Source organism: Suricata suricatta, chromosome 5 (genome assembly GCF_006229205.1).
Source record: "Suricata suricatta isolate VVHF042 chromosome 5, meerkat_22Aug2017_6uvM2_HiC, whole genome shotgun sequence".
Classification (NCBI taxonomy): Eukaryota; Metazoa; Chordata; class Mammalia; order Carnivora; family Herpestidae; genus Suricata; species Suricata suricatta.
Genome location: NC_043704.1, coordinates 93,743,757 through 93,755,957, shown reverse-complemented (window position 1 = coordinate 93,755,957; position 12,201 = coordinate 93,743,757). Strand labels below are relative to the sequence as shown.

The window sequence follows — 12,201 nt, the reverse complement described above, 5'->3', positions numbered from 1 at the left end:
TACTGTCAATGTTGGAGAAAGAGAAAGAAGTCAACAAATAACTTTCATTAGATACTCTGGCCTTGTATTCACTGGTCACATAAAGAGTTGAGTCATACTGTCCTTTGGCAAAACCACAGGAGCAAGATGGTCACTGAACAAGACTGGGGACATCCCTTCTCTGAGGCCCCTCTGAGGACAGGGGAGACTCATTCATAGAAAATGCTTAAAATGGGGTCTCATCTGAAGACAAGAACCTGGACTGCTCTTCCACTATCCACTCTTAGCCAATCACTCCAGAGAAAAGTATAGGTCTTCATGGGGTCAGAGTGCATAACTTAAAAATAATAAGGTAAATATTAATAAGCTGAGAGGGGAGATGAAGAAGTGTGCCTGTGTCACTGGGCAGAGGTGAGTGGCGGAGATGGGGATGCATGTGGACTGCCCTTGTGAAGTACACGCCAGAAACAACAGAGGCAGACACTCCTTGTGGGTGGCAGTGGTCTTGGAAATAAAGTATGACTGTGTTGAATACTATCTTCCATTTGCATCTGCACAGTGTCTATGGTTTCAATGGAATGTTCATATACGCAATGAAGGCAGGAAGAGCAGATAGGGAAGCTGTGCCTCAGGAAAGCTCCAAGACTTGTCCCATATCCCCCAGCCGGGAGGTGGAAGAACTTGAACTTGAACTTGACCTCCTTATGCCAAATCTTAAGAGAGAGAAGCAGAAACTGAGGAAAAAAGGGAGCAGAGCTATAAACTCTCTAAATGTAATTTGGGACCTCATGTATAAAATAACATATAAAAGAGGGAAAAAACCCCACATCACTATTAAGTAGGGAAAACCAAGTAGAGGAGTTCTCATATATAGGATTTCACGGTTCATGGGCTGATGAGATATAAAGGGATATCTTGGCCCAATGTTTGCCAAATAAAATCATGGCCAGATGACTGGAATGCATCGCAAAGTAAGAACATGATGGAGTGTTGAAAAAAATTAAAATACAATTTCATACAGCATTCATGTAGAGACAGCATTCTGTCACTGTTGGGTGTCGATGACAATTTTAAAAAAGGGGGGGTACACATTTACTGCCAGGCCCAATCACATGCCAGGTTAAGGAAAGGAATCTGCCCCAATGTTTAAAAAAAGGTATTATAAGAAAATAAATCTCTTTCAAAAAGTGGAAATGAGGAAAAAAAAAGATCTTCAAATTTTGCTGACATTTAACAGAATATCATACTGATGTTTTTACAGAACAAACCTGACTTCCATCCTAATCCAGAAATGGCAGAGAATTTGAAAGGAGTGAAAATATCCCCACCTTTCCTTTTAATAGAGACATTAATGTTCCTTTCTGGCTGAAATCTGAAGATCACAGTCAATGTGTCAATTGGGACAGATGGAATACTCAATAAAAGCAGAGAGGGAAGGGGCGCCTGGATGGCTCAGTCAGTTAAGTGTCTGATTTCAGCTCAGGTCATGATCTTGTTGTCTGTGAGTTCGAGCTCTGCATCAAGCTCTGTGCTGAACAGCTTACAGCCTAGAGCCAGCACTGGATTCTGTGTCTCCCTCTCTCTCTGCCCTTTCCCCACTTGCACTCTGTCTCTCTCTCTTTCTCAAAAATAAAAACATTAAAAAAAATTGAGAGAGGGAAGAGCTCAACAAGATTTGCAAATGACTGAGAATTTTCACATCTTATTTCATCCAACAGATTAATGAAAAAGCTAATGAGAAATGCAATGATGACTTACATTTTATAAAATGAAGCCACAAAATCACAGAGGGTGAGGCATTATAACATTATACCAGCTAATGAAAAACTGTCAATTTGAAAAAAGGAAGAAAAAGAAGGGGATGAAAAGGTAACCAAAACAGGAAAAGGCATCCTGGTGATGAGGTATAGACGTGGGCTAGATAACAAATACTGGCATAAATTAGAGGCTGCCAGGGGAGAAGATGGCTGGGTGGTGTCTTCAAGGGCACAGGGGGCAAAGGCCTAGACCCTGTATCACAGGAGACCTTGGCAAGGATAAGTTCAGTTTTATATCCTTGGAAAGGATGCATTCAAAAAAGAAAGGGTACCTTTTATTCCAACTCCAAAAGAGAGTTTAACTCAGGTTATTTTTCTTGGTTGCTAAATTAAGATTCTGCTGGGCTAGAAATTCTGTCCGTATCTAAAGTTTTGAAATATAATTTTACTGTGTTGAAATATATTTTACAGCTACTTTCAGCCCCATCTATCTCACTACTATAAGGAAAGAAATCTTTAAATAACGCTCAAGACGAGAAGTTCATACATTGCTATGAGAAGCATTAAAAGGTCAAGAAGATAAGGACCCTCACACCCATTTTTATTCCCATTTTAAGAAGTGGGTGTTAAGAAAATGATGAATCAAGCCAAAGTAGACAATTATTTGTTCTTATTTGTATACTAGTCGCTCCAATCCCAAATTTAGCACCATCATTCATTCTATGGTCTAAATGTTTAATCTTTCTTCTTAAATGTGAACACCCACTTTAAGACTTGGGAATTGTTTCATGAATAGATTGGTTAGTTGGAAGCTGGATTATGTTAACCACACCCAGAAGGATTGGACTAAATATGAATCCCAGAAGCGTGTTCCCATATATGTCTAGAACAGTATGAAACCCAAAGAAGAGTGCCGGCCGCTAGGAAGCCAGAGACCTTGGAAGACATCACCCACCAGAGGTGGCCCAGATTTATGATGGCCAGGGAACCTCACGTCGGGAGTGCTTGCTGACACAGCTGGGTTGTTTGCACACCCAACTGCTGTGTTTCTTTCACTGCTAGGAGCCTGGCCAGGAAGCACAGGGGAATTAGGAGGCCTAGAAAACCACCTTGATGACATCTGCAAAGATTGGCGCCCAGGAGTGTCCCGTCTTCTGAAAGCTCGGGAGCTGTAAACTAGCTCTGAACAGAGAGGACAGGCCAGGAAACTCAGTGAGGAAGACAAGGAGTGACTAGATAACCAAGAAGTCAAAGCAGTTAACTTCACATCAGACTGTGCTGGGCAGAGGTGGGAGGAAGGATGTGGGAACTGCTTCAGGCTTTCCCCCCTTTTCTGGTACATTTGTGCATGAGGGAGATGCATGGGGGAAAGAAGGAATTCTGGGATGCTTCGGGAAGAATCACTGTCTTCTCCAATTGGATCTGTAGGTGTCCTTCTCCTATACTCATGCTGGGGTCTGGGAACACTGAGCGCCATGTAGTTGCACATCAAGGGAAGATCATTTAACGATGCAGCACTTCTTAGAGGCATTGAGGTATTTGGAAGGATGCATGAATTCATGCCCTTCCTGCCCCAAGGTCCACAGGAGTCTCTAAGGCCCTTGTTACTTGCAGTGATAGACAACCTAGGGCTTGTCGCTTTGAAGATGTTGGGAGACGACACACAAATGACCTTAGATCCCAATTCTTGCGTTGGACTACATCCTTGGGAGTGAGATCGCCTTGGAGATCTCACTGTCATCCTTGAGGCTTCCTGAGCCTTCAGTTGTTTTTCAAGACCAACTCTGTTAGGACAAGCTGGTCCGTCTTTCTTCCATGAGTGATGTTCCAACAGGAGTCTTGATCTGGAATCATGAATTTCTGTAGGTGCTACTGGCATTAGCTTAGCAAAGCCTAGTTTTTCAGCCTTCTGAACACCTGCTGTGATCAGGAGCTGTGAGTCTGGGTTAGCTGAGGGTTTCAGCTTGGCAGGGCTAGAAAATGGGTTAGCAGTGGAGGAAGGTGGCACATCTCTACCAGCCAGGATGCATATCAGCTGCCGTGGAACAAGATTGTGATTCTGCTTAGCTGGAGGGGCAGGTGGGTTATTAAGGGGTCGGTGCTGTACCTGGGAGTCGGATCACAAAATTGAGTTACTAAGAGAAAGAGGCAGCTGTTACAGACATAGGTAAAACAGATCGTATTAACAGACTCTAAAGGAAAGTGATCCAAAACTTTCTCTACATGATATCAAACGATTTTCTCTACAGATTCAGATTTTTTACATTAAAAAAAGTTTAATTTCTGAAAAAAATGGCCCATGGCCATTATAAAAGACTTATACAATATATAAGAATACAAAAACATTGGAAGAAAAAAACCCCTGAAGTTTCTACTTCCCTTAAACAATCATCATTAACATTAGGGCAATGTCATCTCAAGCATTTTCTTTACATATATGAAAGAGAATAAGGAACTAAAAAGACAGAAATATTTTTAGAAAAGGAGCATCTTATGTAAGAAATCCAGTTCTGGTAAGACTGTGGTCTAGATACTTTGAAAGAAGCTCTGGCTATAAATACCTGAAGATACTAGAACAAAATATGAAGTACCATAAACACTATGCTCACAAGAAAATAAAGGAAATCCCTGGGAGCCACAAGCAACAACAGAACTGAAAGTCAGAGTGCTATGTGCATGAGCTGACACAGTGACTCCTGCGAGGGATGTCAATCTTGGCTGAAGTTGTTATTTTGTTTCTTCGCTTCACCCATTTAGTTATCACCTTTTCTTTTCCCCTACCATCCAAATGGGCTTTAATTAGATTTTTAAAATAGCTCATCACAGAGCCAAGTTCCTGAAAATCCATCCTTAGTCTGGTAGTTGAGCACATGAAGAACCACTGCTCTGGAAGTATCTGCAAAAGAAATATACATGACCTCTGACCCTAGAAGGGATGAATGCAACCACAGGTCTGAGAGCAACGGTGTGTCCATTTCTTCCATGACGGAGCAAGGGAAGGTTGGCAACAATGCTAATGATCACTTTGACAGTCTAGGTATGGACAGGAAATGATTCTACCTAAAACTCCCTAAATCTTTATTAAATCTTACTCTTTTATAGGAAACTCTCTAAAATTCCTCATGCCACAAACTCATTTGGACTCCTGTGAGAAAAATGGTTTTTCTACCCTTGGTTCTGTATCCATGAAGATTAAAAACAAAAAAACATAAAACTCCCTGAAAAACAAAAACCACTAATGGATTATGGTGTCTTGCCAATTCTCTACAGGAATAATATTATGGCTCTTTCAAAAGCAAAGCATGCATTTCTTATGATGGATTGTTTTCCAACTGTGTAGTGCTGGTTTAATTCTCTACTTCCAACGGATGAACTCACTGTAGCCAACAGCCTGGCCAACAGGACACAGTGACACTTGCTCACATACTTACCTCCTTGGCCCATGCTGGTTTCTCACTAGGACTCATCCCTTCTTTGTAATGGTACAGTGGCTTCTTCTCCACAGGCCTCTGCTCCTGCCGCTGATGCTGAAGAGAAACCAAGTAGTCCCTCTCTTGCTTCAGCTGTCTCTGTAGTCTTTCTGCTTGTCTCTGTTCTTCCAATTGTTTGCGCTTATATTCCTATCCAGATCAGAAAAGAGGGACGAAGAGAAGGCCAATCACCATGTGGAAACCATTGGCCAGCACTGGAAGAGCATGCAGTGGAGGCGAAAGAGATGACAACGAGGGGCCCGAATGCTAACAGGGAGGTGCCACAGAGGTGGGCTACTAGCAGGGGTTAGCGCTTAATGAAAACACCATCCGTTTCATGGAAATCCCTATGGAACACCACCCATTGCAAAGTGACTTGTCCCTGAAATGTGACCAAGAAAGTGGCAATAATGAGGACATTTGGATGGTCAGCACACACTCCTGTAAGGAGCCATCCACTTCCTGATTTAGTAATTAAACCACTCAAACATGTCCAATTAAGTACAAAACTAAATATATAGCTATAGATAATTGCTTAAGTCATCTTTTGTTTAACAAAACTTGGAGCAACAAAGGCCATTAGTAAGTGTATGCACAGGCTAAAAAATATCACAGTGCCACTGAATAAGAAGTTCAGTTAAAAAATATATATCAAGAAGCTCATTTGGAGAGCAGTGCAATAATAATAAAAAAGTACTTCAAGTGGAAGCCGCATGAGCAGGGAACACAAAATGTTCCCATCGTGAGGGTAAAACTAATAGCCTGCAAATGAAATATGACTGCAGAGCTGAGTGGGTTCTTGCAGCAGAGGTGCATTTTGCTATGATTGGATTCCAGCATGTTGCATATGACCTTAAAAACTACTCTGCAATAAACAGGGGCTCTCAAAAACAGTCTGAACTTGTAATAAGATTGGATTCATGCTAAAGTTTCACAAAGAGATGGAGTTAATAAAGAACGCACAACACGTGTCTCAAACATAAGATGGCAAACTAGGTCAGGAGATATAATACATTTCCGAGAGACTTTCTGAGGTCCACAAGGCTTGGAGGATCCCTTCTTGTGGACTGGCATGTTAGGGGGACACAGGGACACACACACACATACACACACGGTGAACACAGAGCAGGTCGCTGGCCCTCGGCTTCCCCATTACCAGAAGTAGAGCTTGTTCATGCAGTAGCTGCTGCTGCAAGATCTCTAACTGTCTCTGCTCCTCCTCTAACTGTCGCCTGATGTACTCCTGGAGAGGTAGGCAGCAGAGAATTCAGAGAACACAAAGAGAGAAAGAGAGAGAAAAAGAACTGGTAATTTCAAAGGTGACCAGAGCTGCCGAGTAAAGTGTGGAAGGAAGGAGGGAAAAAAACTACCCACAGGCCTCCTCACCAAACAGGAAAAGTACTGAAGCCAAAGCGTTTCAATGCAGTCAAAAGCACAAGCCGTCTGCCTGCAGCAGCTGCCCGAGATGGCTCAGTGCTTTGCTGGTACGATTTGGTTTTAATAAACCGGCTACATCCTACGGCTTTTCATCACAGGTCCCCTCTTTATGGGCTACCCAAATTAACAACGCTATTAAGTCCAGAGGCTCCTGTGTGAGCAGCAGGAATAAAATAATAGTTGAATGCCATCGTGCACAGGCTTTGTAATGGAACCATCCTGTGGAGTGCCACTGTGCTGTCAGAATGTGATTCTAACCAAGAGAGACGGCCAGGCATCCACGGCTCCCTCATGGAGACAGAGACTGCAGGAGTGGAAAGGCCCTTGTAAAGCAATGAAAGATGTAGCTCGTTTATTATGCTGCAGCGCTACCTTCAAAGGACATACCCAGGGTTGGGAGAACCCCAAGATCAAGGTATGTCAGGGCACTTTGGCCTGGGAAGGAAGCAAGGTTCAATGAGTGGGCATTAACAAGGCTGTGCGTTTGACTTCTTGAAGAGGTGAGAAGAGCAGCTTGAGAAAGAGTAAAAACCTGCTTAAACCAAGCAGTCCTAGGGGAAGGTGACCCACACCCGGGGACGGCAGGCACCCGAGGTCACCCTGGGGCCATGTGCAGGCTCCGACCCGGCTGTACCTGCTCGTGCTCCGCGCGCCTCCTCTCCTCCTCCCGGCGTATCTGCTCCTCGTAGTGCCGGCGCTGCTCTCTCTCCTGCTGCTTCCGCAGCTCCTTCTCTCGCCGTTGTTGCTGTGGAGCCACAAGCGGACAACATGAAGGAAGCGGACTTGGAGCTGAGCTGTCGGGACAGCAGCAGCGAAGGCTACAGAGCCGCAGATGTCCGCTCTTCTCCAGAGGTGCCTACGTGTCCAAAGCCTCTTTCTGTCCTGTGCTGTTGAGGGACTCGCTGGCAAGGATGGGCTGATAGAGAGCAGTTAAGTGTCATGCCGAACACCTGGTCATTTCTGGATACAAGTAGACTCCCTAGGTTTTACTCCTCCCAAGAAGTTAAGTGCATTCTCCCTATTGGCTAATGGTGGTTTTCAAATTAGGGGTAGGAAAGACCAATGTAAAGTAAGTTACTCATTACATATCATCACACTGCTTATGAGATTCTACAGGTTTTAAGGGGCACCTGGGTGGCTCAGTCAGTTAAGCTTCCGATTCTTGATTTCCGCTCAGGTCATGTATGATCTCACAGTTTGTGAGATTGAGCCCCACATTAGGATCTGCACTGACAGTGCACAGACTGCTTGGGATTCTCTCTCTCCCCCTCTCACTGCCCCTCCCCAGTTCTCTCCCTCTAAATATATAAACTTAAAAAAAAAACATGTGCAAAGCTCATGTCATTCAATCTTTTTGACACCATATAGGGCAAATATTTCATAGATAAAAGAAAGCAAAATCCAAAGAAATAAAGTGACATATTGAAGGGCATACAGTAACTAAGGGCTGAGAGTACAACAGAATTCATTGATTCTGACCCTGTCCACTACCCTCTCTGATACATCCTGCTGCCTTTTATTTATTTTCTGAAGAATTCACTTGTGTCAATTTCAGTCTCACTCAAGTAAGACCCTTAAACTCATCACCGATGTCTCAGTCACCATGCCTCTGAAAATGGACGGCATGGCGAGCACCTTTCTTTCATGCTTTGTCTTATCTTCACAAAAATCTGCTGAGGTAGATATTATTATCATTCCCATTTTATATGAGAAAATGGAAGCTCAGAGAGATTAAGCAATTGTTGAAGGTCATTCCTCATGTTCAAGTTCATGCCCAGTAAGTGGTGGGGCTTGATTTCAAAGCTAGGCAATGCAACTCCACGGTCTGAACTCAATCATTACAGGAGAGGAGGAGCCAACAGGAGTGACACAGAAAGATGACAGACAAATCCAGCCTTCATGACACTCTCAGAAAAGGAGAATGTCTTAGGAACAGTTACAGGAACCAGCATTTCTCAGTGGGACAGCATCGTTCCCCAATCCCCAGAGCATCTGGAATGTGTAGGGGCTTGTGGGAGTTTTTCTGGTTGTCCCTATGACCAGAGGACGTGACTGGCACTTAGCATGAAGTGTCAGGGATGCTAAAAATCCTGCAATGCACAGGACAGTCACACATTACAAAGTGGTTTCCTATAACATATGCCATCTGTGCTCCTTATGAGAAATGCTGTAGCTCTTGGTATTGGAGCTCTGTACTGGCATTGGGAGTTCTTCTTCCTCAAATACAGGGTTGGGGGGAACCGATCAGGGTGGGCCCAATTCCCTTTTAACATTCTTAACAGCACATCACTACCTGGCTAAGAAAATGTGAGGTATCCAAAACAGAATGGATTGTGACTATATCACACTGACAAGCTAGCTTTATACAACCAGGGAAAGAACCTTCTAATACAAAAGCTCTGTCACAGCCACAGCTAACCTAGCAGACATCCAAAACTCCAAAGACGCCCACAAATGAGGAGGCCTTCCTCATGTGGCCCCCACCTGCAATCCGATGAACCTGCTGTCTTCCAATAATCTCTGAGGCTTGGAGAGAAGCTACATTTTTTTGAGACTCAACATCTATCACTTCCAGATCAACAATTATCTGTCCTCCTCAGATGGTAGGTGATAGGGAGCCATTGCAGGACTTTCTGCAGTCAAATGCCATAACCAGACTTGCATTTTCAAGGGGCCTCCTAACAGCCATGGGAGGAAGCACGACTAGACATTGAAATGCAGTGCTAGGCCGTTCTGTGGGTGCAGACAGAAAATAGTGGGGCCCCAATGAGTTAAGCGAAGGCAACCAGAGAGTCCATGTTCACAATTGCTCCTGAGAATGGAGACGCAGCCAAAAGGAAGACAGTCTAAAAGCAATCCCAGTTTCCAGCTCCTCTAACAGGCCTGGAGTGGATGCCAACTTAGAAGTAGAAATTAGAATTAGGCCAAAACAAAATAGGCAGGATTTGGGGGACTAAGGGGCATGTGCGGGTGAGTGAAGTTTCTGGCCAAGGAGCAGAGCAGATGGTTTTGAAACAGAGGAGGAAAAGCAGGTTTAGAGAAAGGAATGAGGGGTATATTGAGAGATAGGGATGAGTCAAGATCCAGACATGTAATTATTTGTTTTACAGAAAAATAATACAGGAAGATGTGAGTAGAAAACATCATCATAGGAACTGACTGAATAATTTGGATTACAGACCCAAAACAGAGATCTTTCCAACACTCAACCCAAGTGAATCAATGCCAACACAGAGGATAAAATAATTATGTGTACAGATCTGTCTCCTGGCAGGAACTAGCCCTAATTTAGCTAACATTTCAAGACTTGTACTCCCACCATCGGTCTCTTTCTTGACAAAAAAAAAATAATCAAGGCTTTTGAAGATTTAGCTGATTTTTATGTGAAGGATTTGTACATTTTCAACCCCTTCTCCAGGAATCAATACTGTTTTATAATTACATGCCACTCAGGTCCTTGTGCAAGGTGTACACAGTATTGATTGCAACTCAAGAGGGTCTGGGCTTCCCAAGTACTCCGTAGTTTCTGAGAAAGACACTCAGAAGTAACTAATAATTAATAATGATCTCACTTAGATCAGCTGCTGCTAACACATGGAGGCATCTGCCAGGGCTTTGGTTCCTGCGGTGAGGCTGGGAAAATAAATCATTCCCCAACCTTCTGAGGGCACCTTGCCAATTTCCAGCTGCTGTGTTTCAATGTCAATGCCTTTCCCGGAAAACTCTTTGCTTTCTTTCCTCCTGGGCATGGAGCTGTTTGGGGATGTACTAAAACATGCCAGGGAAAGACCAAGTCCCTGACCTCACGCAGATACCTCCACAAAGCTCTGAAGACTCTTGTTAGAAGAAGCTCCTTGAAGGAAGGCCTCTGCGTGATTCTCTCTGGACCCACAGCCCCTTATTTGGGGCTGGGCACCTGACAGGTGCACAGAAGATTTTTTTAATGGAACCAAGTAAGACACTTGGGGCAGAGAAGACAACACAATATTTTAAATTCCTTTGGAGGCATTTTCTGTCTTATTAATCCCTAGAGTTTGTATCCCATTGTGCCTTCAATTATGTTTATCTGAGTATATCTTACCTACTCTACAATCTAAGTTGAAAGCTATTTGTGGGCAGGGTCTCTGTTCCACTCCACTTTTTATCTCCCACTAAATCCCATATTGGACCCAATACCATTGATATCTGTTGCAATGAATACTGTAAACTGTGTAGCGAGGGAAGAGGAGAAAGGCTGGCAGAGCCTCAGACCACCCCTCCATTCTCTATGTCATTCTCAGACCAGAATGTTCTTTCATGCTGAGCACAGACACGACCTGAGACTGTTTATCCAAACAAAGAGCCACCAACAACTGGCACTGGCATGGTACCGATTTGCCATCTTAAAGAAAGCTGGGAAATTAAAATAAGGGAGTAAGAGTAAGCATTTCTGAATTGCCTTTTTAAAAATTGTCTTTTCATTTAGTTATTTGTTTATTTAAATTTAAATTCATGTTTGTTAACATATTGTGTAATAATAGTTTCAGGAGGAGAATTAAGTGATTCATCACTTACGTATAACACCCAGCGCTGATCCCAACAAGTGCCCTCCTTAATGCCCATCACCCAGCTAGCCCATCCCCCACCCCTCCCCAGTAAGCCTCAGTTTGTTCTCTGTATTTAGGAATCTCTTATGCTTTGCCTCCTTCTCTCTTCTTATTTTTGCTCCCCTTCCCCTATGTTCATGTGTTGTTTCTTAAGCTCCACACATGAGTGAAATCATATGATATTTGTCCTTCTCTGACTGACTGACACACTCTATACATCCATGATGTTGCAAATGAAAAGATGCTCAACATCACTCATCATCAGAGAAGTACAAACCAAAACTGCAATAAGCATTTCTAAATTTCATTCAAATGATGTATAAAGATGACTGTGGTCCTCTTGTCAAAAAGAAATGGCTTAAACCAACTATCCTAAAACTCCTGGCCAATACCCCACCATTACTGAACTGCCTAGAAGTAGGTTTTCATCCACATCTTCTTCCCAAGTTATATCACTTAAAGTTAGACATTCTGTGGGTTTTTAGAAGTTTCTTAATTTTTTTGGGGTGGGGGATGATTGATAATACTCACACTGTAATTTTTCAGGCTAAAATTAATATTGCCTTGCTCTATGGAGTATGTCACAGGGGTCTTCTTGCCCTTAAGTCTTCTGTGGATGTTCCCAAAGAAAAATTTTGTTCTGGGCAGTTTTGGTCCTCCCCTGGGGTGTTCCCCTCAGGCTACCTTCACACTGTCAAGTATTTGCTTGGCTGGGTGATCAAAATGTTTCATTCAACTCACTTGATTTCACAGTGCTATAGACTTTTTTATTATTATTATTCCTATTTTACAGATAAGCAAATTGAGGCTCATAGAAGTAAACTCACATACTTCAAGTATGTGAGCTAGTTAGTGTATCTTAATAAAATAATCCTGTTCCCTTGCTCAGGGGACCCCCCCTCCCCCAAGGTTATACATTTATCCCAAATTGATTATGCAGAATGTTGGCTCTTCAGATTCTTGCAGGAGAAT

The 12,201-nt window shown here is 43.1% G+C and overlaps 1 protein-coding gene across 6 annotated transcripts in view; it reads right to left on the bottom strand.

The window, feature by feature from the left end:
• TNIK (TRAF2 and NCK interacting kinase) overlaps positions 1–12,201 on the bottom strand; it is a 374,995-nt gene that overhangs the window by 64,598 nt on the left and 298,196 nt on the right. For 3 of the 6 annotated variants that reach the window (XM_029939880.1, XM_029939882.1, XM_029939879.1), the window contains 3 exons: positions 7,278–7,388; positions 6,363–6,449; positions 5,168–5,356 (listed from right to left, as the gene is read on the bottom strand). In XM_029939880.1, coding sequence (XP_029795740.1) covers positions 5,168–5,356; positions 6,363–6,449; positions 7,278–7,388 — 387 coding nt within the window. The remainder of the gene's footprint in view (positions 1–5,167; positions 5,357–6,362; positions 6,450–7,277; positions 7,389–12,201) is intronic. The other 3 variants (XM_029939881.1, XM_029939883.1, XM_029939884.1) reach the window with 1 other exon arrangement.